Source organism: Colletotrichum destructivum, chromosome 1 (assembly GCF_034447905.1).
Source record: "Colletotrichum destructivum chromosome 1, complete sequence".
Taxonomy (NCBI): domain Eukaryota; kingdom Fungi; phylum Ascomycota; class Sordariomycetes; order Glomerellales; family Glomerellaceae; genus Colletotrichum; species Colletotrichum destructivum.
In genome coordinates this window covers 4,550,433-4,574,986 of record NC_085896.1, presented here as the reverse complement: position 1 = coordinate 4,574,986, position 24,554 = coordinate 4,550,433, and the positions used below count along the sequence as shown (strand labels likewise).

The window sequence follows — 24,554 nt, the reverse complement described above, 5'->3', positions numbered from 1 at the left end:
GCCCGTTCTTTGGAAAGGCCTTGGCCCCGGATCCGGACTGAGTGGGTCTGTGTCCGGTCTGCAGTGGATTCCGGCTATTCATGGGCCCACTCTTTCGGCCTCGGCACAGCGGACACCAGGACCCCAAAACATACTTCCGCCACACAGACTTCAACCACGAATTCTTCTCGGCAGGAACGTCGAACGTTTTCCGGACTCCGGAGGTACAAGACAGCATAATATCGACCTCACGAACAACTACTCTGAATCTATAACACCAAGGTACCTGCCACTTCAACCGCTACCCGACTCCAGACCCAGGAAATCCCCTATTGAGTGCCCAGGTTCTTAGGCGCATTGACCGGCGGCCCTTCGGGTGTGACGTACGCCTTGGTCAGACCACCATCGACGACCAGATCGTGAGCAATGACGAAGCTGCTCTCGTCGGATGCAAGGAATAGGGCCGCCTGGGCCTGCTCGACGGCCTCTCCGAAGCGACCGGTGGGGAAATGAACCTCTCGGCGATGACGCTTGGCCTTGTCGTCGCCCAGAAACTCTTGAAGCATGGGGGTGCTGCGGTCATTGAAGTCCAGTCAGCAATCGACTCACCATCGGGGTATCGTGTCACAAGAAGGGGTGTGCTCACTTGAGAGGCGCTGGGCACAGAGAGTTAAACCGGTAGCCCTCGCGCGCGTGGACAATAGCAAGCTCCCTCGTCAGAGCCATGACGGCGCCTTTGCTGGCAGTATACGCCACCTGAGGGGTGGCACTACCGACGATGGACACCATGCTGGCCGTGTTGATGATGCTGCCGTTCTTCTTGTTGTGCCTCCTCAGGGACGCGACGGCGTGCTTGCTACCGTACCAGACACCCTTGACGTTGATGTTCATGGTGAGGTCCCAGATGCTGTTGGGACACTCCTCCGCGTCGCCGTCCTTGGGGTGCATGATACCGGCGTTGTTGAACATGACGTCGAGGCCGCCCCAGCTGTCTAGATGGCCAACGGCCGCGGAGACTTCAGGCTCCTCCGAAACGTCCACTACACGTGTCTCGACGCGGCCGGGAGCGTTGGGGTTGGCTGCCTTGACTTTGGCCACGGCGGCCTCAAGCGCGGCGGCGTTGATGTCGGTCATCAGGACCGAGGCGCCCTCGCGTACGAACAAAATGCTACTCTCGAGTCCGATGCCGCTGTTGGATATCGGGTCAACGACCCAGATTGTTAGCATGACGGCACCTCTTGGCTCGGCGGGATATGTGGTACATACCCTGCAGCGCCCGTGATGACGGCGTTCTTCCCAGCGAGTCTGCCCGGCATTTTCGATGAATTAACTGACGTAAGCAAATGAAAAGATTTACTCATGTATTGCAGGAACGGATCAGCTTGCAGATGATTGAGGTTAGTTCGCGACCGGACACAACGCGACGGGACTGATTCGTCTTATACCAGGAGGTGCAGCCGCTGCAGCGATCCCTCGATCGGCCGGGCCCTCCGTCTGTTGCTGTGCACTGCTCCAGTCATAATGAGAGGGGCCCTGGGCCATTCAGTCTTGAAAGCTTAAAGCAATTCAAGTTGTCGGCAACGCGAAAGATCGCGGCACTGTGGTATGGCTCCTCAGCCGCTGGTGCCAACAATTCAGCATCATGTCGTGACCTTGCGAAGCCGACGTTTGCAAAATGGTGGCCTCTGTTGCGCGCTGTTGCGTACTTCCGACACTTGCGCGGATCCTGTTTTGATTGGTCCATCCTCGTAGAGAAGGTTACTCGAGACGCGGTGCGCGATGTTCCTTAGTCTAACTGGAGCCGCGGCCGATGATCCTGATCCACCGGGGCCATGTCCATCCTTTCTCCATTCTTCAGCTCAACTACGACAAAACGGCACGATCGTGGTGGATGAGCGAGCGCGCGCAACGCGCGTCGAGCCATTTGCTGGACGGCCAGCACTCGCAGAGCAGACCCCCTCCCCCACCTGCATTCAGGCGTACAAAGGCTTGTTTGTATCTGCCGTACCGGCTCAGCTTGTAACAATGGGCTTAAATTTCAAATACTTCAATATCTCATAAGACGTAGCTCCGTATGCGTGGTTCCCAGCATTCACCACACCAGACACACTAGCCGAGCACACCAGTCATCATGTCATCTACCGTAATTCGCACCATCTCCCCGTCGACTAACAGGGTCGTCTGCGAGGTCCCCAACACGTCACTGGCCGAGGCCAGGGAAATTGTCGTATCCTCGACTGAAGCCTTCCTATCATGGCGCAATCTCCCTTTGAACAAGCGCCGGGATATCGTTGCCCGAGGTCTCGCCCTGATCCAGGACAAGAAGATGGAACTGGGGCGTGAACTGACGGAGCAGATGGGCAGGCCCATCGCTTTCTCGCATAAGGAGATTGAAACGATGCAGAAGCGCGCCGACTACCTACTCGAAACGGCAAAGTTGGCACTTGCAGATATTCCCGGCCATATTCAGGAGGATGGGTTCCAGCGTTGGATGCAGAAGGTGCCTTTGGGGCCTGTTCTCGTCAGCTTTGCCTGGAACGTCAGTCACATCCCAGCTTCAACCAGATCCAAACCCCACATATCAGATATTGTGGCAGCGTGCTGATCCTTTTGTTTCCCGCCAGTTCCCGTATCTCATCATTGTCAACGCCCTCGTGCCGGCCCTCTTGGCTGGCAATACCGTCATTCTCAAGCCATCGCCGCAGACCCCTCTCGTCGCCACACGCATCCAAGAGATCTTCTCAGAGGCCGGACTGCCCACGAATGTTCTCCAAGTGGTGCAGTCGGGCGATGTCCAGATGCTGCGGGAGCTCGTTCAGATCCCAGGTATCAGGGGCGTCAGCTTCACGGGGTCCACCAAGGCAGGCGACGCAGTCCGCGAAGCCGCCGCCCAACGTGAGACGCCTGTTCCCTTGAACCTCGAGCTCGGTGGCAACGATCCCGCCTACGTGAGGCCCGATGCCGATCTCGCATACACCGCCGCGCAGCTGGTCGACGGGGCCATCTTCAACGCGGGGCAGAGCTGCTGCGCCGTCGAGAGGATCTACGTCCATGCCGATGTTCACGATGCGTTCGTCCGTGAGCTTCAGCGGGAGCTCGAAACCTACAGGCTTGGGGACCCCCTAGACCAGACCACGAATGTCGGTCCAGTTATCTCCAAAGCAGCCCTTGACGTTATCAACTCCCACATCGAGGACGCCCTTTCCAAGGGGGCCATTAACGCCACTCCCGCCAATCCCACTTTCGCTACTCTGCCTGCCACTAGCGGCAACTACATTGCGCCCAGTCTCCTGACCAACACCAACCACAACATGATCATTATGCAGGAAGAGACTTTTGGCCCAGTCATTCCTGTAGCCAAGGTGAGCAGTGACGACGAGGCAGTCTTGCGCATGAATGAGTCGGAGTACGGATTGACGGCCAGCGTCTGGACCAAGGATACTGCGCGCGGCTCGGAGCTGATCGCCCTGCTGGATGCCGGCACTGTTTTCGTGAACCGCTGCGACTACCCCAACCCCGATCTCGCCTGGACTGGTTGGAAGAAGTCGGGGCTTGGATGCACCCTAGGTCCTCGCGCCTTTGACTTTTTCACTAAGCTAAGGAGCTTCCATATCAAGGAGAGCCAGAAGTAGTAGTGGTTTAGAATTAAAATCATAACAGGTCCTTTTAATTAGGTTCTATCTAAGTCAAAAAGTCAACATTTCCTGTGGCCGTATTGATGGCGTATTTCGAAAGGGAAAGAATGGTTCATGATACTAGTGCAAAAATCTGCGCTGACACTGTGTGTCTTTCCAGACGTCACACTTTGCCCTTACTACCTAGATAGAAGGGCAAGGAGCTTACTGCGTCTAAATTGTACATGTATAGATCTAACCTCATCTTATCTTTACGTAACTTGTACTATAGTTATTCTGTTCTATAGTTATCTGTGTAACCATGTTTCTTGTCTGGGCAAATGCTGTGCTGCCTGCACCCTGCCTTGTCTGGTAGGGCTGCATCGCCTGTGACTTTTTAAGCTGTATCACTGGCTCACCCTGCTCACCCTGTTTGGTTGGGTCGCGCAACCTCAAGCTGGCAAGTGATCTGATCGCACCTGAGTGACAAAGTGGCGTCACAGAAAAGATGTCTTTAACCAACCTTTTCCAGTCACGTACATAGGACACTTGCCCACTTATTGCACAGGCCTACCACTTTTGATACCTTACTGTTACACTTGTTAGCTATTGCTCCTAGTGTGCTTTCTTTAAGTAAGTTATAGGGGCTACAACTTACTTAAAAGCGATTCCTGCGTCGGCGCTTTTTGAGGCGGATCCTACAAATCTTTTTGACCACTTTGAGTGGTACCTAGATGTCAGGTCAGTTAGTGTCTCTTTTCCTTGCTTACGTACAGTATTCCTAACAACGTACATGTTGCAGATATAAGACTCGTTATACTCCCAGCTACTAAACTGTACTACCCGGTAGAGGAAGACAGAGGCGCACTTGCCTATTACGTTAGAAAGCTGCTGTTAGTCTTATAATTTATATATCACATTACTGGAGGGGGAAGGAGAGGGTTACATGGGGAAGGGGAGGGGTATGGGGGCTAGGGGTGATGGACGCACCTCTACATCTGTCTAGGCACCACTGCTCGACGTTGTCCTTGATATCGAAATCTGAGCTGTTCCAGCGTTCGACGTAGCCGCGTCCTATGACACCATCCTGTTCAAAGACCCTGCGGAATCCCTGCGGCTTCTTGCTCCATTGGGGTTTAGGGGGCTGCGGAGGCCGAGCCGAGGCGGGGGGATCCAGGGTCATTCGGCAGCCCGACCCGGCGCCGCCCGGCCTTTTTGGCGATTTGCAAACTAGTTCACGCGGGTCAATGCCGTTCCAGATCACAGGTGGCCCGCCCTTGACGCGCGGGTACGAAAATTTCTTGACTTTGGCTTTGACCTTAGCGGCGACCTCGCCAGGAACCTGGAGCTCGGCGGCATGTTCGTCCTGGGAGAGCCAGACGGCAATAACACCTACAACGGCAGGGACGGCTGGTACGTTACATTAGCTTCTTCTTAGGTACGTTTCAATGGGGAAGGCAGCAACAAGGAAAGAAAGGGGGGGGGGGCAGGTAAGGAGACTTACCAAAGGAAGTGCCAGATTTCTTTAACCAGCCTAAGGATGTACTTGAGGCGCACACAACATCGCCTGGGGCAGATTTAGTCAACTCTTCGATGGTGCCCTGGGAGTAATCGGCGCGGGAACCATCGTTGTCAACGGCGCCAACAACAATAAGGTCTGTGTCATAGCTGAAGAGGGCTGGGTGGTCTGACAGTTTGTTAAACCATTCCTAGTAATTATTAGTTAGGGTGCAATAGGATAAGTTGTAAAGTAAGGGGAAGGAGTTATAGAGAAAGGGAGCAGTAATAGCTTACTCTTGAATTACCTGACGCTGTAACAACGACAATGTCTTTACGCATAAGAATGATGAGTAAGTGTTTATAGGCCTCTACAGTAGATTCCTCTTTCATAGGGAAGCCTAATGTAGACTATTTTCAGTTTACTGGCTAGGAGGGTAAAGGGGGGGGGAGGGTAGGATAGTAGCAGTTACACTGACAGGGACTTTTCTAGACTTACGCTGCCCTAAGGATATGTTAACTACAGCCTTGCCCTTGATTCCCTTGCGTTCAACGTCGTCGCTAATATCCACAAGCGCTGCCAAGGTAGCGGATGTCCATGGTAACTCTTTAGGCACCTTAAGCATGACGATGTCAGCGTTTTTAGCGGTACCGAATAATGAACCTGTCGCCTTGGACGACACGCAGGAGCCGTGGCCTGATTTATGTCCGTCCGTCATCGTCTCCTCAGCTTCAGGCAGGTACATAAATCTCTTACTCCCAGTCATGCCTTTCCATTCCTATTTAAATATGTTAGCAGTTGTTCTCTTGAGGCAAAAAAGTTTATCATGTTAGGGCAAAGACATACTGGATTCTGAGCGTTAGCGCCAGTGTCAATCACGTAGATCGTCACCCCTCTACCTGCCTCAGAGGCGTACGCAAAGCCGGGGAGATCAGCGGCGCGCACCGAGCCAGGGGGCTGCGAAATGACTTTAAGCTCTGTGGGAGCCACCGACTGGAGGCGGACGTTGACCGGGTTCCGGACGTTCGTCAGCGGCGAGCCGGACTGATCCTTGGGCGATTCTTGACGAGGCGTCAACGACGGCGGCGACGACCAGGGGGGCGGTAGTTTTTCTTCGAGCATCAAATCAGGGGTCACAACAGCAACCTATACCCAGACACTTTCGTTCAGTACCAGAATTGGTGACATTAACTAGAGGGGGTAGGGGGCAGGCTAAGTCACTTACGCCGGGAAGCTTCTTAATGGCGTTGGCCTGGATGGAGCTGATGGCCGCCTTGAAGAAGACGATTAGGCCGGTGTGTATGCTGGTTTTTCCCTCCAGAGACCCTGGGGTAGCGTGTGTTGAGAGTGTGTTGTTAAGGTCCTGGATCTGCTCCCTGGTGGCGCTCCATGTCATAAGGATGACATATGGAGTAGACCTTGCGGTGGATGCGGAAGATGGTAGAGTAGGTATATTGTGTACTAGGTTCTGTGATCCGTCTTGATAGGTAAGCGTAAGGACTCTATTACTTAGAAAGAGTAAGACAAGACCCCAGAGGAGGCTTCTGGAGAGCATTTTAGGTAAAGAGTAAGGAAGTAAGAAAGTAAGAAAAGAATTAGAGTGTATCAGGAAGCAAATGCAGGTTAACAAAAGAGTGCAGGAAGACGCTGGAGGTCAAAGAGGCCGCAAACAGAGAAACAAATTTAGAGCACTAAAGGGGTATTAATTATTAGAGACAGCTTTACTCCACGTTCTACCCCTACCTACTTAGCAAATGTGGCACTGGCGTGAGCGGCATTGAGCTGTGCCTCTTATGTACTCTATTATAGCTATCTAATCTTAATCACGGCTACTTAGTAGGCCGAGAGAGCAGAACTATTAAGATCGACCAGCCGCCTGCAGTGTAGGACCGCAACGCGCTAGGCCTCTGCAGCAGCAGACGCATTCTGCCTGCCAGGTGCGACTGGTCCTTAGTTTTGCTATGGAAGAGCAGGGGACTTTTCCATCCGAAGCATTGCGAATAGGTTTTAGCCCAATTGGAAGCCAAACTTGAAAATCATCTACCTAACCAGAGTGTTTTTAGACTCGAGGGGTGAGGAGGTCCGTACAACTCAGTCTTCTCTACACTGGTAGAGAGTTTGTTGTGTGGCCCATGCGCTTCTCTTGCGAACGAGTAATCAGCAATAGTTGCATGAAATGGATCCCTGCCTGACACAGTCAATATCTGCTTATATTAGGTTAAGGAGGTAAAATCTTGGCGCTAGCATCAGGGATTGCAGCCGTGTGGACGTGGCTAATGTTCTATCTGCCATGCTGGCGCGCAGACCGAAAACAGGTAGTAAGCAGAGTGAAGTCTTAATGAGTGACATGAGACCACAGCTTGCCAATTCTCCTGACAGGTTCAAGTTCGGACAACGGCGGCGGCGGCGGTCGAGGTGGTGAGGTCAGTCCCCCCGCACTTCATTGGTCGCACACATTGGCCGTGATTGACAGGGTCTTCTTCCATGGTGGGGTGCTGCGAGAGCCAATTCCCCCACCATCAACTACAAGCTCATTTTTCCTTCACCGATCATCAGGGAAACTCGGCGTAGTCAAGATGGGCAAAAACGACAAGAAGCCAGCCGACAAGAAAGACGCCGGTAAGTCGGCCGGCGGGAAGAAGGGAGGCAAGGGCGAGAGCGACGACAAAGGGGGCAAGGCCAAGGGCGCGCAGTCCATCAACGTCCGGCACATTCTGGTGAGAACAGTCTCTCGAGAGAGAAACTTCTGGGGCGCCGGTCTGACGAGCATTTCCAGTGCGAAAAGCATGCGAAGAAGGAGGAGGCCCTGGCCAAGCTGAGAGATGGGGCCAAGTTTGACGAAGTCGCCAGAGAGTTCTCCGAAGACAAGGCGAGGCAAGGTGAGTGCTAACCGATTCACCATAGAAGGCGAGGGCATAGCACGCTGATCAATCGCACAGGTGGATCCCTAGGGTGGAAGACGAAGGGGAGCCTGGATCCCAAGTTCGAGGACGTTGCCTTTGCTCTTGCCTCGAGCACGACGACAAGCCCGGTTTACGGCGAGGCCAAGACGGAGTTTGGGTATCACATCATCATGGTGAGTTCCGACGTTAATGGTCGTGTCTATCCTCCCCCGAGGCGAGGCTTACTAATCCCGAGTTTAGGTCGAAGGCAGAAAGTAATAGAGCAATGGTCCGGGGGGTCACAATTGTCACATCACGTTTTTCCGCGCCGAGGATTGTCTTGGTTCAAGAGTGCCCAATGCCGTTTCTCTTTATTTGCCCTCATTGTGACCTGACTGACTTCCAGAAGGAGTCCTCCATTTTTTGTTTCAAGATGCCAGCTGAAGAAGCTAGAGTACAACCGAAAGATTCGTTCGTAAGCGACGGTTCCAAGTAAATTCCCCGCCGACCCTCTATTCCCTTCTCCCCGTAGTGACGCCCAAATTCAAATCATGAAGCATTCCCGAATTTACTGCTCGGTCTGGAAGTAGTTGAGGAGGATGGAACGCTCCTGGGACTCTTCACCCCAGTCCTTGACGACGACGCAAGAGCAGTTGACGACCTTGCGGGCGTTACCCTCACGGTCGAGGACGCCTGTATGCTGTTAGTCCGTGCCCTTCGCCTAGTCCAACACAACCCAGGTTGGTACTCACAGAGACCGGCCCACTCGCCGAGCTGCTTGCCGTCGGGCACCTTGATCAGGGGGATCTTGTGCTCGGAGCAGAGAGCGATGACGAGCTTCTTGTAGGCCTCCTCTTCGCAAGCCTCGTTGAGGACACACATGTGGGCCTGGCGGCGGTCGAGAGCCTTGGAGGCTTCGCGCAGACCGCGGGCGAGACCGTCGTGCATGAGGGCGAGCTTCAGGACACCCTTGAGGGCGTCAAGAACGGACATCTGGCCCTTGGAGCCGGCATCGGCGGAAACCTCGACCTCCTCGGCCACCTCGGGGGCGTTGTTCTCTTCTACGTCCGACTGGGGGAGGCGCGCAGTTAGCGAGGCTGTTCTTCATTCAGGACGAACACGAAGATATCGTGGGGTTGTCCAATTGGCCTCGCGCCAGCGAAATTCCACAGCGCACGCCGCCGCCAATTCCAAGGGAATTGACGTGGGCGGCGGCGACCAAGGAATCGGGCCCAGGTGTGACAAAGTTGTGCGTGGGTGTTGGGCGCTAACTCACCATCTTGAAAGTTTTGCGGTCAAGTTCCTGTCGGTTCGATCCTCGAAGAGTGGTGTTTTGTTGTTATATGGGTAAATATGAAGTAAATGAACTTTTTGGTCGCGGTTAGGCGAAAGACAAGAGGTTCGTTCCCCTTCGTTTGTGTGCCAGAGATCATTGGCTGGAGGGTGGGGTCGACAGGGCAAATTTCGGCAGGCGCACGGACCACCCACAAGGCGAATTTGATTTTCGGCCACAGCCCACACCGCACAGCGACCTCACAAAATTTTGCTTGCGCCCTCGGTTTCCCCCAGTTGCACGATCTCTTTTTCCTCACACCGTCAAGCTTGCCAATCAACCCTTCACCGGCACCGTTCATCCCACGAGGTAAGTAAGGAAGAGGAAAAAGAAGAACATGGGCGCCACCATGGCGACTTGATCCAAGCAGGAACTCTGGCCTTTTCCTTGATGCCGGAGGAGAGCAATCAGACGAGTCGAGTCAGAATCCGAGAACGCGACAATCGTTTCGACCTCGATTTTCTCTATGCGGATGATGCGAAGCGACGGCCCCTTTGCGAAAGGGGCTGCTCTGCTCCACGCCGACGACGACGACGATGACATCTGATACGCTCTCCTCTTCAGCAACGAGCTGGCAGAACCCTCCTCTCGGTCGATGCTCGCCTGGGAGGGCACTCTCCAAGCTCCTTAGGCCTCGGAAGGCTAACATTATTCTTCTTCGCTGGCAGATACCTCATTTCCCAAGACTTGAGAATCTCCGCATTCACCAACCGTCAAGATGGTCCGCACCTCCGTTCTCCACGATGCCCTCAAGAGCATGAACAACGCCGAGAAGGCTGGCAAGCGCCAGGTCCTCATCCGCCCCAGCTCCAAGGTCATCATCAAGTTCCTCGAGGTCATGCAGCGTCACGGTAGGTCAAACCAACATTTCTTCTTCACTCCCTCCCCTTCCTTTCCTCCTCCTCTTTGGAGCATGGAATTGCACACTTCGGCATGATAACTAGGGCGAATGTCTCTCTCTTCTCCACGACTCAGCCCCTATAAATTGCCGATAGATAAACTGCGGAGGTCTTACAACTTTTTCGGATTCAACCTCGTGATGTCTAAGCTTTAAACCACCGCAACAAGACGCTGACCAGCATCAGGCTATATCTCCGAGTTCGAGCAGGTCGACGACCACCGCTCCGGCAAGATCGTTGTCCAGCTCAACGGCCGTCTCAACAAGTGCGGTGTCATCTCCCCCCGCTACAACGTCCGCCTCTCCGACCTCGAGAAGTGGGTTGTCAAGCTGCTCCCGGCCCGTCAGTTCGGCTACGTCATCCTCACCACCTCCGCTGGTATCATGGACCACGAGGAGGCCCGTCGCAAGCACGTTTCCGGCAAGGTCATCGGTTTCTTCTACTAAGCGAGGACAACGGAACCAAAGAACAAAAAGTCATGTGTTGAAAAACGGGGTACGGGACATTGGGCGTTTGAGGGGGCAAATTGGGTTAGCCATGGCCGATACCAGAGGATGCCATTGAGCTAGGATCTCATTTACACCAAAAGCAATGAACTTCAAGCAAGACCCCGCCAATACGAGCCAGACTTTCCATGTGCCACTACTGTACTGTTCCTATGTGGTCTTTTGATGACGTCGTGAGATGAGGTTGATTAGCAAAGCGGCAGCCTCCGGTTACCGCATGTCTTTATCTAGGCTGCGGATGATGATCCCAGCTTTGAAGCTCGGCACCGATTGAGCTCCAAAATAGATTCAGCGAACCCAGTCACTAGGATCATGACGAGACTGCGGCAAGATTGCTTGTAGCATTGTGAGTCTCGAAGGATAGCTAGAATTCATGGGACGATGGTGTCGTCTCTGCTTAAGCGACGCCAGATTTTGATGATGACAGCAGAAAGCATTTCACTGTAGGTCAAGTATTGGAAACATGACGTGCACTGTAGCTGTTGACCACTTTTGACAACAGACTACATATCAATCAATTTCCTAGGCTGGACATCCGCTCAGCACTGGGCCCGCTCGACCGATGAGAATGTCTCGATCATTTCGACCCCGGCAGCTTATTTCGAAGGGCCCGGAGTCTCCAGGATTCGAAATCGCGGGTTTCAATAAACGGAGTGCCACAAACGGCTGGGAAGTCAGACTTCCGGCCTCGGCTCGGCAAAGAGCCGGAGCAAGGGGCAACGCGCCGGAACCTTTGCCCACGGACAGATGGACTACTCATCAAACTCGGCGAGCGATTTTACCTTTGTAAGTTTATTGTGGTTTGGGGTTAAGGCAGGCGTTTGCTTCTCTGGGAGTTGGCGTCTCATGGACACACTGGGGCATGCATTCCGGTGACGGAAGAAGCAAGCCTGAAGCAGGGGCATTTTTTTTCGATCGCATTGTTCATGATGTGAGGAGAGGGGCAGATTGGACGAGCAAGGCGATCAGGTGCATCCTGTTAGCCCCCGAAAGCGCTTATGAGAGTTTGTGGCATCAGATGTCTATGAACTTAAGCAAGTGAGGAAGGCCAGACACACATATGCGGTGTGAAGTCGTGCGTGGGAGTAGAAACATAGAAGCTAGAGTCACATCTTCGAAATACGGTTGCAACATAGGATGACTGCCATTTGTCGTCCTGGTAATTGGCTGGTCATGATTGGGCATGGGGTTACCTCCAGGAGACCTACCTACCTTGTGCACGCCGAGGGTCCACCAGGAACGCTTGTGCAGCACACAGACGACCCCGGCCCCGAGCCGGACACATCTCCGGAGGGCTGCAGCGGCCCCCCCCCCCCCCCTTGTAAGTCACGCTTCCTTGAATTCGTTTCCTTTCGTCCAAACTTGGACGGTGTTTGGACGACGTATGATGGGTCTCTTCCAGTCGTACTTGTGTAATCTAGACGCATAGGACGAATTGTCCCTCGTGAACAGGAGGAGCCTAGTCGGGATTTGTTCCGGAGAGGACGAGGGGCAATAAGGAGCGGGCGGCGTTTTGGTTTCGGGGTAAAGCGAGCAGAACACGGAGACATTGTTTGCGATGTTGTTGCACGCAGTGGCTTCAACGTCCCCCTCCCATGTTTAACCATCCGCGTCGCACGGGTGTTGACGAAGAAACGAAGGCACCGGCATCGGCATCGGCATCGGCACCGGCGTCGTCTTTTATCGTCCAAAGTATCATCCCGCTGCGACCGCTCACTTGACCCAGATGAAATCCAAACCCGGGATGCTCGTCAAGCAGAACAGTGCCCACCTTTTGTCCCACCAAACCACGAACCTCGCTTTGGCGGAAGTGAATTTGGTTTGTGTTGCACTACGCACAGTAGGCGCTCTTCCTCCGGCTGGTTAGTGATGGGCGCGCGGCCCCACACGAATGGGCCCCGCTCGATGACGATGATGGTTCGACATTCTCAAACCTGGACCTGAACCTCAACCTCAACCTCACTCACGCAAATCCCGCCTATTCCTCTTCCACCACAAGCGCCGGGAATTGGATCTCCATCGGGACGTGCGAATTTTTTGTGCCATTCGCCCGCCTCGGACTTGGCGTCGTGGCACAGCCTATTCCCATCACAAGCAAAACACATCTAGACCGACCCGAAAGCATTGCATCTCGACGACCCCCGGCTAGGCGTAAGAACCGGGTCAATCAGTCCCAATGCACGGGGATGCACTCATCTTGTCGTCATAGACGAAAGACGGCGGACAGGCAACCGTTCGCACTTCTGCCGTGGAGAATCGCCCATGCTAACCCACATCTACCTGCGCCGCGGTCTGTTTTCCACCCTGGCGTCGCACAAATCTCACCGAGAGACGACGCGATCGGTTGCGCGTCCTTCGTTGGTCTCGTACTAGGGCTACCGGTTCAAGAAGGGGAGGCGCGGGCGAACGCTAGCCTTTTCTTGAGATTGAGACACACTGGCCTGCCCAGACTTGGGATGATGGCATCGACCGCCTCCCCCGTCCCGCTGGCTTGGATGGTCCATCGACGCAGCCACATCTACTTTCCGTCCGCTTTGCATGCTAATACCTAGCCTGACCAAGCCCGCCCACCCGCCGCCACCTCCAACTGCCGTGCCGTTGTTTGCCAATCACATTCTTCGTGGCCCTGGCCCTTTGGGATCCCCTCAGCCCACGTTGTCTAGATGTAACCTTGTTTCGCAAGGTGTCACTCAACACGTGGGCGAAACAGAAATAAATGAAAAGAAAGAAACAAAAACGGATGAGCTGAGCAAGGGGGTTCCGCCATTCGACATATCAGCCTCTCTTCCTTTCTCATACACGCTCTCCAGTCACCGCCGGCCCTGTGAGCCTTCTATAATTCACTCAGCCTTGAGGAAGGGAGAGCTGTCGTCATGACGAGAAAGAAGAGGCTGACGGACGCCGGTTCCAGAATCGCCTTGGTCTTTCCGCGTGGCTGGCTTGCATCTCGTCGCACCATTGACGTCCATGTCGGCCTCGACCTTGAGGCACAAAATGCAGCCAAGACGAGCTACCAACACATAACATCAGAGCTCCCGGGGTCGGGGGCGCCTCCCGGATGGGTAAATCACACCAACGAACGGGCTTTCTAATCTGACAACGTTTTGTTCGCCCCTCTTTTCTCCCACCCTCGCCCACTCCAGTTGTGGGGGAAGCTACCTACTTTGAGATGAGGACGATGGTGATGTTCTCCCTCCCAAGGAACCAAGCGCAGCGCATTTGTAATAGGGCGGCATCGCTTATGTCTCTCCTCTTTCTCGGGATGTGGATGGTCATAGGGAGTTTGCCCGGGGGGCAAGCAGTACTAGTGCACTTTCCCTGCCTCCCACCTCTAGGGTCGGCAGAGAAGCAAGACAATTCTTTGAGCTTGTGCACCGACAGACGTCGTTCTCTTCCCGATCGAGACCTCTGCTGGGTTCATCGTGCTTGCTCCCCAGCCGTGTTGTCAGCCCATAGCTCGGACAGAGTTCCGCCTGTCTAAACAGGTTTCGGGAGCCCATAAGAAGCCCTTCCGCTCTCGGTTCTTCTATCGCTCAGTGGTTCCTCTCGCATTTGATTTCCCTATCAAAGACGACAGGGCACGCTTGTTCGCTGTAGTCTTACACAAGCTCGAAGGAGCATTCAACGCAGGCATAACGGCATTGCTCCGATACACCATCCCAATATGCATACAACTCTCCTGCTGGCCGGTCTCGGCCTAGCCACACTCTCATCTGCCGGTTGCCCCTTTGCGGACCCGGCCAACATCGGAGCCCGATCCGAGAGTGGCTCGCGAGAGCATCTTGTCGACTATGAGGTCGATGACTCTTCAGGCGACCCATACCTCACATCAGACGTCGGCGGTCCTATTGAGGATCAAGTGAGCCTGAAGGCGGGCGTACGGGGCTCGACCCTGCTCGAGGACTTCATCTTCCGCCAAAAGATCACCCACTTCGACCACGAGAGAGTATGTTTCAGGCTATGGCCGGTTCAAACTGATCGCTCTGACTGACCGTCTTGCCTATAGGTCCCCGAACGAGCCGTCCACGCCCGAGGCGCTGGTGCCTACGGCACTTTCACGAGCTACGGCGACTACAGCAACCTCACCGCCGCTTCCTTTTTGGGCGAGGCGGGCAAGCAGACGTCTACGTTTGTGCGGTTTTCCACGGTGGCTGGATCGAGGGGAAGTGCCGACACCGCGAGGGATGTGCACGGCTTTGCTACCAGATTGTGCGTTCTTGTTTATCCGGGGCCTCGACGCCAGGAGCTGACATAGACGACAGCTTCACTGACGAAGGCAACTTCGACATTGTGGGGAACAACATCCCGGTATTCTTCATCCAGGATGCGATTCAGTTCCCGGACTTGATTCACGCCGTGTAAGACCCCATGTCATTCCTTTGCCGCTCAGCTGAGATGCGTGCTTACGACAAGACTCGTACAGAAAACCTCGCGGCGATAACGAGATTCCTCAAGCCGCCACGGCCCACGATTCTGCGTGGGACTTCTTCAGCTCCCAGACCAGCACACTTCACACCTTGTTCTGGGCGATGGCTGGCTACGGCATCCCGAGAAGCTACCGACACATGGTGAGCAGACGTCTCCCCCGTTCGCGAGACTCTGACTGACGCTGGCAGGACGGCTTCGGCGTGCACACGTTCCGCGCTGTGACGGACGACGGCAAGTCGAAGCTCATCAAGTGGCACTGGAAAACGCTGCAAGGCAAGGCCAGCTTGGTGTGGGAGGAGGCTCAAGTCGTCTCGGGCAAGAACGCCGACTACCACCGTCAGGATCTCTGGGATGCCATCGAGTCGGGCAACGGCCCTGAGTGGGAGCTCTGTGTCCAGGTCTTTGAGGAGGAGGACACTCTCAAGTACGGCTTCGACCTTTTGGACCCGACCAAGATTGTGCCCGAGGAAATCGCACCCCTCCAGAGACTCGGCAAGATGAAGCTGGACGCCAACCCTGTCAACTACTTCGCCGAGACCGAGCAGATTATGGTACGAGTCCCGTCCCTCGTGTTACAGTAGATAGTCCGCAGCTAACCCGTGCCAGTTCCAACCCGGACACATCGTCAGAGGCATCGACTTCACCGAAGACCCGCTGCTGCAGGGCCGTATATTCTCGTACCTCGACACTCAGATCAACCGCCACGGCGGGCCCAACTTTGAGCAGCTGCCCATCAACCGCCCGATCACGCCCGTCCACAACAACAACCGAGATGGCGCCGCTCAGAACTTCATCCACCGCAACCGGAACTCTTGTCAGTCTTTGCCCCCCCAACGTCCAACGAACGTCGCTAACCGAGCCAAGACTCCCCAAACACCCTGAACAAGGGTCTGCCCAAGCAGGCGAACCAAACCCAGGGCAACGGTTTCTTCACGGCACCGGGGCGCACCAACAACGGCCACCTCGTGCGCGAGATCTCCGACAGCTTCTCGGACCACTGGTCCCAGCCGCGTCTCTTCTACAACTCCCTGACGCCCACCGAGCAGCAGTTCCTCATCAATGCCATCCGCTTCGAGACGAGCCACCTCGAGTCGGACGAGGTCAAGCACAACGTGCTGGCCCAGCTCAACAAAGTCTCCAACGACGTTGCGAACCGTGTCGCCGATGCCCTGGGTCTGAGCAAGCTGGAGCCTGACGCGCAGTACTACCACGACAACACCACCAAGGGCCTCTCTATCTTGGGCGAGAAGCTGCCCACCATCGCCACCTTGAAGGTCGGTGTGCTCGCGAGTCTGTCGGCCGATGGGTCCGTGGGCCAGGGCAAGGAGTTGAAAGACGCCTTCGCCGCCGACGGTGTCCTGGTGACGGTCATCGCCGAGAAGCTGGGCGACGGCGTCGACTTGACATACGCGCAGGCGGATGCCACCGCGTTCGACGGCGTCATCGTCGCCAGCGGCGCTCAGGGCCTGTTCGACGGGACCATCGCGCCGTCGCCCCTCTACCCAGCAGGGCGACCCGCGCAGCTCGTCATCGACTCCTACAGATGGGGCAAGCCCGTTGGCGGCGTCGGCAACGCTCTTAACGAATCGGCCCCGCTCGGCGTCAAAGCCGGCGAGGGTGTGTACTCGGCGGACGGCGTGAGCACAGTGGTGGAAAGCTTCAGGGAGGGCCTGGCGACGTTCAGGTTCACAGACCGCTTTGCGACGGACTAGGGGTGCGTTGCGTGAGCGGTGTTTGTGTTTCTCTTCTTGTTCATAGGTAATTTACGCTATCCCCCGGTTTTCGTCTGGAGGCGGCAGAAGTAGAAGTTTTAGATATCAATATGGCGGGTTCAACCTCGGTTTTGTCATGTCCGCTGTGAACTACATGTCTTCAACGACCTAAAGCATGTGTACATTGAGGCAGCAGCCAAGGGCAAAAAAAAAAAAAAGAGCCGTGATGAAGATGTGGGGTGTCAATTCATCATGTGCGGTGTATCTGGACCAAGAACGCCCCGTCGCCCCGGAAGAGATAAAAAGCAAAGAGGTATTTTGGGAATAAACGACCACTCTTTTCCATTCCGCATGCGTTACCCGTTGTTGGGTTGTCTCCTCGGACCTGCCACCATCGTCATGTGGCTTCTTCTCGTCAACCGCCTCTCCCTCTCTTTTTTTTCTTCTTCCATCGCCTCGATTCGTCGTCTCCTTCTCCGAGACACATCGAAACGACGCAATCCCCTGTAGGCCAATCACCCAATGTGTTTTGTGTGCGTCCGTATTGTCAGAAACAAAAGTGAACGACACCACAGCAAGATGAAGGGCTGAAGCAAATAAGAAAGCCTACACAGAGTAGTACAGAAAAAGCACAGCCGAGCAAAATAGCTTTGAAGAAGAAAAAAACGCCATTCCCATGGGAATATCCCGTGCCCGGATGACGATAAAGTTTCCCAGCCATGCATATAATAATAAAAATAGGAAGAAGAAAATAAAGGCACAAAACTTTACATCGTGCTGTCGTCGCTACCGTTGGCATTACCATTGCGTTGGGGGTGGGATAAGTCCTTCCCCGAGTCTCAAAATCAACGCAGCCGGCCCTTCCCCCTCGAGTCGTAATCATCATAGGTTTCGCGTCGCTTTTGCCCCACCCCGGCACGCGGCGGTGGGTGCCAGCATCAGAGGTTTTCAAAGGAGAAAAAGGGGGGAGGCGAAAGGGGGACGACTATCTGCCCTGGGGTCTCGAACTGGCCATCTCGCCGTACCGTCCACGATGCTGTGTCGTGTCGTATGCTTGGATCACCCTCGTCTGGCTCTCGTCCGCTTGGGAGAACGCGTAACCGCGCTGCTTGCGCATGCGCTGGACCTGGCGCACCTTGCGAATCGCCTTTTGGAACTGCTCCATCCTGCAAAGTGTGCGTGTTAGCGGGCTGTCGTAGCAAGGTCGGCGGGGGGGTAGCATACCTCGGTCGGTAATCTTGAATGTTATACTTCTGAATCTCTTGTATGTGGTGGTACGTCTGCGGCATGTACATCCGCTTGGCGAACTTCCAGGCAATGTCTCGCAGGAGACACATAATCGCCAACGAGAAGGTCTGCAACCAGAAGACGGGGCTGCTGTACAGCTTGGGGATGACGCCGTGGTACTCGGCCGAGAAGGGGATCATGGGCGCGACGGTACCGTAGAGGGCGATGAAGCCCCACCAGAAGAGCATGCTGCCGGGGATGGCGATGACGTGGTACTTTGTCCAGTTGTTCGTGATCAGAGCCGCCTTGCCCAGCACAGTGAGAAGGACAGCGGCGTAGAGCGCCGTGCCCCAGACCCAGTGACCAGCGATCTGCCCGTCGCCCTGGATGAGGTCACCGTACCAGATGAGCTGTCCGAAAACGTAAAGGATGATGGAGTGATAGACGGCGTTGGCGACCCATTCGGCAAAGATCTTGATCTTGAAGAACTGGTTTTGCTGGCCCATGGTGTACAGCTGCGGGTAACGGTCGAGGAGTCTCGCCGAGATGAACTGATCGAGAATGCCCAGGGCCAGTGGAGGCAAGACGGTGTAGAAGACGTTATAGAAGGAGAGCGTCCAAGACTCGTAGATGACGGCACCAGAGAAGACGTTTTGAAACGTGTACTAAAGCAAGGTCAGGGAACGCGAATCACGCAGGAGGATAGCAGCAGCGAACTTACCCAGAACTGCGTCATGTACAATGTGATGTTCTTGTAAAAGGAGAAGAGAATGGTCTTGGCGACGCGCTGGTAGCTCCAGGCGCCGTGCACCAACAACAGCTTCCTAAGGTACCGGAACTGGCCAATGGAGACGTCGGCGCTCCGGGCGGCCTGGAGACCCTCCATGCCGCTGATACCGACACCGATGTGGGCGGCCTGGATCATGGAGACGTCGTTCGCGCCGTCGCCGATGGCGAGGAGGATGGATTCCTTCTGATACTTCTTGACCAGCTTGACGACGAGAGCCTTCTGCAGCGGGGACACACGGCAGCAGATGACGGCCTTGCACATGATGGCCAGGTCGAGGAACTGCTTCTCCAGGTCCTTCTCCAAGGCGTAGGTCAGAGACTTGCCGTCGATGATGAGGGCGAGGGTTTCCGTCTCGATCGTGCCGTCGCCTTGAGTGCGGATGGCGTCGAGCTTCTTCTGAATGTTGTCGCGCGTCGCCTCGGCGCTTTCCTCGTTGACAATCAGAAGCATCATGTCCTCGCTCAGAAGCTTGCAACTCATGCCAATGTTGATGGCGGTCTCCTGGCGATCGCCCGTCAACACCCACACCTTGATGCTGGCCTGCTGGAGCGTGTGGATGGTCTCCGGGACGCCGTCCTGAAGACGGTCTTCGATAGCGGTTGCCCCGAGGAGGTAGAAGTCGCGTTCGATGATCTCGGCCGCCTTGTCCAGCTCGTCCGCGCGGGTGCCACCGACGGTCATGCCGGCCTTTTCGAAGATCTGGAACCATTCCTGGAACTCTTGCTCGGGAACCTCACGCATGGCGAGACAGAGCGTTCGCAGACCCTCGGAGGCGTACTCTTCCAGGTGGCGCAGGGTGGCTTCGACGTGCGGGTTCTGGTCGTTTAGGCGCTCGAGGATGACGGTATCGGCACCCTTGCAGTAGACGCGGACCTTTCCGTCGGGGCACCGGTAGATGGTTGACATGCGCTTCCTGGTGGAGTTGAACTCGCAAACGGCCAGGAGCTCATACTCGAGCTCGCGTCCTCCTGCCTCGATGAAGACGGATCTCGGCTTGCGATCGGTAAAGACATAACCAAGCTGGGCGGCGCCCTCGACAAGGGCACCCTCGTCGGGCGAAGCCGCCTGGTACTTGATCTTGCCGCCTTTCTCCTCGCCTCTCTCGGGAATGACAGTGTGGCAGGTAGCCAGCAAGGCCAGGAAGTGGTCGATGACGGGGGCCGTCTCGTGGCTCTTGAGGTTCTCCGCCAGTCGCTTGTAGTCGTGGATCCCTACTTCAACGCCGTCCTGGATGGTTGCCCTGAGGTCCTCGGGCACATCCTCGGCATACTGGATCCCGCCAATCGAGGCCTGCTTGAACTCCATCATGTTGCAGGTCAAGGTACCAGTCTTGTCGGAGAAGACAAACTCGACCATGCCGAGCTCCTCCACCAAACTGGACGTCCTGCAGTTGGCGGGGGTGTCGGTGCGGTCGTAGTAGATGTCGAGGTCGTCGTTGATGAGAATGCCGTGCCAGTACTTGACCATCTCCAGGGTGACGAAGAGCGAGATGGGCACGAGGGACGAGAACAAGACCCAGTACGTGACCATGTCCTTGAAGAAGGTCCTGATGATGTCGTTGGCCGAGCCGGTTGAGTCGAGCTGTAGGTACGAAATGGCGTCACCCTCAACCTTGCGCTGAACAAGGTCACCTACCGTACAGATGACGCTGAGAACAAGGAGGATGCCGACGAGGACGAGAACGAGTATGTTGAGCTTCTTTTCGACCTTTGTGCGCTTGATGGGCGCGGCCGTGGCGTTGCGCATGAGCTTCGTCTCATGGCCGGTGAAGACAACGGCGCCATGGATCCAGGGAGTGTTGCGCAGAGTGGCACCGCGGAGCAAGAGCTGTTCGGGGTTCAGGGGCAACTCCTTCTCACCCCCGCCCGCCTGCATCGTCAGGGTGGCCTCGTACGTGTACAGACTGCTGTTGGGCTGCTCGGACTTGATCCTGCCGCCGAGCCTGCTCAGATCGCTGGAGCTGACCATGGTGCAGGTCTCGGGCAAGGCTTGCTTGATCTTCAAGTTGGTCTCTCCATCGAGGTTGGCCGTTTCGATGTAGCACAGGCCCTCGGGCTCGGAACTCGCGAGGAGGACCAGATCGGCGGGGAAGGGCTCCTCGGACTCGACGCGGATGATGTCGCCGACGGAAACGTTGATCCACTTGGTCTCCTGGAAGGTGGTGCCGCGCAGGACGCGGGCCTTGGACGTGTTCAGCTGGTGGTCGGCCTGCTTTCTGCGGTAGTCCTCGACCAACTCCTTTCCGGCAGAGACCATCATCACGATGAAGAGCGGGATAATCGTGGTATACCTGTTGGTGGGCGAGAGGTTGGGGATCTGCTGCAACGCGGCCGTGAACAGGAAAAAGATGTTTGCGAATTTGGAGAACTGCTCAAAGAGGAACTTGGGCAGGAAGGTCGCGACGTTGTACTTGGCCGTCGAGATGTGGTTGTCGACGTACTTGTTCGCTGCGTTGGCGGGCGGGTTGTTCAAATGGATCATTCTGGGGCCCAGAGTCGAGGGGTCCGGCTTGCTTCGACCGAATCCGAACTTGAAGTTGCCCATGTCCAGCTTCTTGCCCTGCTTCGCCTGCGGGTCGATGCCGGAGTCTGTCCGTCCATTGCCGCCCGGCTCTGTCAAAGGCAGGTCCATCTCCGAGTACCCTTGGCCCATGCCCAGCTTGTTCTTCATCCGACCAAAGAAGCCCCCGCCCAGGCTCAGAACGCTGTTACGGTTCCGGGCATTGGCCCTGGCCGACGAATCTCCCACATTGTTGGTGCTTGTCGCGGCGCCTCCCTGTTGGTAATATGATTCGCCTTCGGCCGAGTAGTCGTCAAAGTCGTCGGCGTATCGCTGGTAGTTGTTTAGTTCCGACGTTTGACTGTAGTGTCTTTGCATGTAGGGGCCAGGGGGTGCGCCGCCGCCGCCGCCGCCGCCGGTGGGCGACGTGGGACCTCCGGGTAACGGTCTTAAAGCCGAAGGTTGCTGAGCGTGGCTGCCTCCCCCTCCTCCTCCTCCGCCGCCGCCGACAAAGTCATCATACGAAACGGAGGGGCGGCCTTGGGGCTGGTCGTGGTCGTATCGCAATAGGTCGTCGTCGGTCACGGCGGATCGCTGCCCTCCATTGTAGACGGGCTGGTCGTTTTCCAGATCTAGCAGCAGGTCATTATTGGAAGGGCCCCCTGGAGGGCCTCCCGTCGGTCGTCCAGCCATGCCGGGGAGGTCTAGTTGTGTTGCTCGGCGATCAATGTGCAGCTCTCGAGATGGCCAGCATGCAAAGTCGAGAAATTTGGGTCAAGATCGTGTGCCCGGGCATATGAATGAGGAAGAGATGGAATCGAAAGGATGCGGGCGCGGATCGCGGATGCGGACGCGGGTGCAGGTGGTTTTCGGCAGCCGGCTCGGTCGATGGGTGGAAGTCGTAGGGGCAGCAGCAGCTGGATGGCGACGACGACGACGGCGACGACGGCGACGACAGTCGGCAGTGCAAGCGGCGCCGCAGCTGGGCGTTTGAGCAGATGGAGATGATGAGGTGGTGAGAGGGGGGAAAAGAAGTGGCCCGGCAATCCGTATTCGTTGCAGCACAGCCTCCTTCCGGCGCAGGATTAGGATTACACAGTGGTCGGGTGTTGCGCTACGTCAACGGGCTGAATTGCGCAGACGTAATACTGACTGGGTTGGCGAGGGAGAGACGCTGTATGGTAGTGGTGGTGGTTGGTGTACGCAGGTAGATGCGGTCAAATTGCAAAGCAACGCAGTCGCTATGATTGGTTTGCAGCGGTCTCGAAGAAACGGGCAAAATGTGAGGGAGGGCGGGCCTTTGAGACGGACGGCCAGAAGCCAAGAATTTGAGGTGATGTGAACGGTAAGGTGAGGTGAGTGAGGTGTCGTTCCGCGGGAGGGTGGGATCTGCGGAAAGTCGTGTTTGAGGTGCTGGTCGGTGCTGGCAGTGCTAGCAGTGTGCTTGAACTTGAACAGCCGGCCAGGCTCTCTGCTGTTGTGGTCTGCGGTCTCCGTCTGGTCCCAGCTGGCATGGCTTTGGGAGTTTGACGCTGCGTTTTTGCTGTGCACTCTTGCCGAGCCTTCGCTCGACGGTCTGGCCTGGCAGCCCGGGCATTCTTCTCAGCTTATGGGAGCGCCAACTCCACTAAAAGGGGGCGCACGTGGGGCCCGTTGCTATTCGTGTTTTAGTGGCCGATGTCCCCAGTCTGGTCTGGTCTGGTCCCCCCTCTACAGAGTACAGTCCTTGTTTGTTCCTCGTAATTGCCTGCTGGCACTGGCCGTTGCGTCGTCCTCCAGCCACATCAGATACGACGACAGGACGGATGGGGGTAGGGAGGGTGGCAGGAATGTGCCCGCCCGAACTGCCTAGCACTAGAGATACTAGGAGGGATGACCCGCGCGTCCTTGCTTCCCCTCGTCCAACGCTAGGCACCACTGTATCTCAATCGCCAATCGTCAATCGACGAGTACGACGGGCGGACATTCGCACGGAATTTGAGAACCCGTCACTTGTTAGCCACTCGCCCTGTCTGTCACCAACGCCGCTCAGACTTGAGCGCCCCCCAGTCGCCAGCTAACGCCGGGGGCCTGAACGCATGAACGACATGGAGATTTTCCAATACTGCAACCATGACTGCAAGAGGGGGTCATCGTCAGGCAAGGAGTTAAGCATCATCTCCTGAACCAAAATGTCCCCCATCATCTGTGATTGCCAGTGGGTACACTACTCTCGGTCATCCGAACTGAACAGACGAATTGCGCGGCGTCCCCCAACCACATGAAAACTTCTACCCCGGCAACTCTCTGCAGCTTTGAAGATACTCGAACAAAGGGAGATCCAGTTTCAATTCCGGAGGGGCTGGGACCCCCCAGTGTGCCCGGTAGCGGCGTCAAGGAAACATGGAAGAGAGGCAAAGGAAAAAGAGAGGAAAAAGTACGGACCCCTATTGTGGCTACTGCCAGCGATCCAGACAACCTGTTGTCCTTCATCCTGGCGCGGACGAGGCGCTAGCTCCGCCCTGAAGTCTGGTCAGGTCCACTGGGCGGGGGGGGGGGGACTTCAGCAGAAGAAGGGGGCCACACCTGGTGGCGGATGCGCGGCACTTTGACCAGTCCGCCCTGCGATGTTGCGTCACTCTTCAGCTCACCCTCAAGCCACAATACCTTACCTCAGCCTTATCACCTACGCCACACACTCGACTCGGCCCATCCCATCTCTAACCATCGTCGCCGTTGTCCATCGCCCACCATCGTCGACGCAACGCACGACGACACCCCGCGCACCACATCTACCAGTACGGAACAAACCAAAAAAAAAAAATTTAAAAAAATGGTTTGCACAAAGTGCCAGAAGCTCGGCAAGGGCTCGACAACCCTCGCAACGCCAGCCATTAAAAAGAAGTCGGAAATCTACCACGGCTCCTCCGCCTCCGCCTCCTCCTCTTCGTCATCCGCCTCCAAACCGACCCTGGGCTCCACCGGCATCGGCAAGAGCAAGCTGCTCTCCAAGGCCGCCAAGAACCCCTACGCCCAGTACTCGAGTGCCTGCTCAAAGTGCAAGACCAAGGTCTCCCAGGGCCACTCCCTCTGCCAGTCGTGCGCCTACAGGGCCGACTCGTGCGCCTCGTGCGGGAAGCCCAACAAGAAGGCCAAGGGCGCCGCACCCTCCGTCGCCGGCCAGAAGTTCACTCTGAAGTGAGGACGT

General features: G+C 56.0%; 9 protein-coding genes across 9 annotated transcripts; 5 read left to right on the top strand and 4 right to left on the bottom strand.

The window, feature by feature from the left end:
• Positions 1–308: 308 nt before the first annotated feature.
• Positions 309–1,295, bottom strand: CDEST_01378 (Putative short-chain dehydrogenase/reductase SDR, NAD(P)-binding domain superfamily; the record flags this gene model as incomplete). The annotated part of the gene is made up of 3 exons (XM_062917537.1): positions 309–552; positions 626–1,168; positions 1,246–1,295. The coding sequence occupies 3 exons, from the start codon at positions 1,293–1,295 to the stop codon at positions 309–311; spliced, it is 837 nt and encodes a 278-aa protein (XP_062773588.1).
• Positions 1,296–2,110: 815 nt separating this feature from the next.
• Positions 2,111–3,611, top strand: CDEST_01377 (Putative aldehyde dehydrogenase domain, aldehyde/histidinol dehydrogenase; the record flags this gene model as incomplete). Its single annotated transcript, XM_062917536.1, has 2 exons — positions 2,111–2,518; positions 2,604–3,611. 2 exons carry the CDS (start codon positions 2,111–2,113, stop codon positions 3,609–3,611), a joined length of 1,416 nt encoding a protein of 471 aa, XP_062773587.1.
• A 636-nt stretch (positions 3,612–4,247) lies between these two features.
• Positions 4,248–6,646, bottom strand: CDEST_01376 (Putative peptidase S8/S53 domain, peptidase S8, subtilisin, Ser-active; the record flags this gene model as incomplete). The annotated part of the gene is made up of 7 exons (XM_062917535.1): positions 4,248–4,465; positions 4,584–5,003; positions 5,098–5,302; positions 5,388–5,491; positions 5,590–5,869; positions 5,938–6,237; positions 6,317–6,646. The coding sequence occupies 7 exons, from the start codon at positions 6,644–6,646 to the stop codon at positions 4,248–4,250; spliced, it is 1,857 nt and encodes a 618-aa protein (XP_062773586.1).
• A 953-nt stretch (positions 6,647–7,599) lies between these two features.
• On the top strand, positions 7,600–8,637 carry CDEST_01375 (Putative peptidyl-prolyl cis-trans isomerase, PpiC-type, peptidyl-prolyl cis-trans isomerase PIN4). Its single transcript, XM_062917534.1, has 4 exons — positions 7,600–7,808; positions 7,868–7,970; positions 8,031–8,167; positions 8,235–8,637. Exons 1-4 carry the CDS (start codon positions 7,668–7,670, stop codon positions 8,250–8,252), a joined length of 399 nt encoding a protein of 132 aa, XP_062773585.1. The 5' UTR covers positions 7,600–7,667; the 3' UTR covers positions 8,253–8,637.
• Positions 8,542–9,252, bottom strand: CDEST_01374 (Putative small ribosomal subunit protein eS12; the record flags this gene model as incomplete). Its single annotated transcript, XM_062917533.1, has 3 exons — positions 8,542–8,666; positions 8,726–9,044; positions 9,250–9,252. 3 exons carry the CDS (start codon positions 9,250–9,252, stop codon positions 8,542–8,544), a joined length of 447 nt encoding a protein of 148 aa, XP_062773584.1.
• Positions 9,253–9,495: 243 nt separating this feature from the next.
• On the top strand, positions 9,496–10,846 carry CDEST_01373 (Putative small ribosomal subunit protein uS8). The gene is made up of 3 exons (XM_062917532.1): positions 9,496–9,615; positions 9,975–10,157; positions 10,392–10,846. Exons 2-3 carry the CDS (start codon positions 10,025–10,027, stop codon positions 10,649–10,651), a joined length of 393 nt encoding a protein of 130 aa, XP_062773583.1. The 5' UTR covers positions 9,496–9,615; positions 9,975–10,024; the 3' UTR covers positions 10,652–10,846.
• Positions 10,847–12,417: 1,571 nt separating this feature from the next.
• Positions 12,418–16,926, top strand: CDEST_01372 (Putative catalase hem-binding, catalase immune-responsive domain, catalase core). The gene is made up of 7 exons (XM_062917531.1): positions 12,418–14,657; positions 14,718–14,920; positions 14,974–15,069; positions 15,135–15,279; positions 15,328–15,690; positions 15,746–15,953; positions 16,004–16,926. The coding sequence occupies exons 1-7, from the start codon at positions 14,376–14,378 to the stop codon at positions 16,849–16,851; spliced, it is 2,145 nt and encodes a 714-aa protein (XP_062773582.1). The 5' UTR covers positions 12,418–14,375; the 3' UTR covers positions 16,852–16,926.
• Position 16,927: 1 nt separating this feature from the next.
• On the bottom strand, positions 16,928–22,095 carry CDEST_01371 (Putative P-type ATPase, HAD superfamily, P-type ATPase, transmembrane domain superfamily). The gene is made up of 3 exons (XM_062917530.1): positions 18,800–22,095; positions 18,076–18,743; positions 16,928–18,017 (listed from the first exon to the last, which is right to left on the bottom strand). Exons 1-3 carry the CDS (start codon positions 22,058–22,060, stop codon positions 17,837–17,839), a joined length of 4,110 nt encoding a protein of 1,369 aa, XP_062773581.1. The 5' UTR covers positions 22,061–22,095; the 3' UTR covers positions 16,928–17,836.
• A 2,084-nt stretch (positions 22,096–24,179) lies between these two features.
• CDEST_01370 (Putative PDZ-binding protein, CRIPT) lies at positions 24,180–24,548 on the top strand (the record flags this gene model as incomplete). Its single annotated transcript, XM_062917529.1, has 1 exon — positions 24,180–24,548. One exon carries the CDS (start codon positions 24,180–24,182, stop codon positions 24,546–24,548), a length of 369 nt encoding a protein of 122 aa, XP_062773580.1.
• Between the last annotated feature and the right edge of the window lie 6 nt (positions 24,549–24,554).

Coding starts and splice junctions, on each gene's coding strand:
- CDEST_01375 (XM_062917534.1), top strand. CDS start 7,668: ATGGGCAAAAACGACAAGAAGCCAGCCGACAAGAAAGACGCCGGTAAG. Junction 7,809..7,867: donor TCAACGTCCGGCACATTCTG/GTGAGAACAGTC, acceptor GAGCATTTCCAG/TGCGAAAAGCATGCGAAGAA. Junction 7,971..8,030: donor CGAAGACAAGGCGAGGCAAG/GTGAGTGCTAAC, acceptor TCAATCGCACAG/GTGGATCCCTAGGGTGGAAG.
- CDEST_01373 (XM_062917532.1), top strand. CDS start 10,025: ATGGTCCGCACCTCCGTTCTCCACGATGCCCTCAAGAGCATGAACAAC. Junction 10,158..10,391: donor CGAGGTCATGCAGCGTCACG/GTAGGTCAAACC, acceptor GACCAGCATCAG/GCTATATCTCCGAGTTCGAG.
- CDEST_01372 (XM_062917531.1), top strand. CDS start 14,376: ATGCATACAACTCTCCTGCTGGCCGGTCTCGGCCTAGCCACACTCTCA. Junction 15,280..15,327: donor CGAGAAGCTACCGACACATG/GTGAGCAGACGT, acceptor TGACGCTGGCAG/GACGGCTTCGGCGTGCACAC. Junction 15,954..16,003: donor CCACCGCAACCGGAACTCTT/GTCAGTCTTTGC, acceptor AACCGAGCCAAG/ACTCCCCAAACACCCTGAAC.
- CDEST_01371 (XM_062917530.1), bottom strand. CDS start 22,060: ATGGCTGGACGACCGACGGGAGGCCCTCCAGGGGGCCCTTCCAATAAT. Junction 18,744..18,799: donor TGTACATGACGCAGTTCTGG/GTAAGTTCGCTG, acceptor ACCTTGCTTTAG/TACACGTTTCAAAACGTCTT. Junction 18,018..18,075: donor ATTCAAGATTACCGACCGAG/GTATGCTACCCC, acceptor CACACTTTGCAG/GATGGAGCAGTTCCAAAAGG.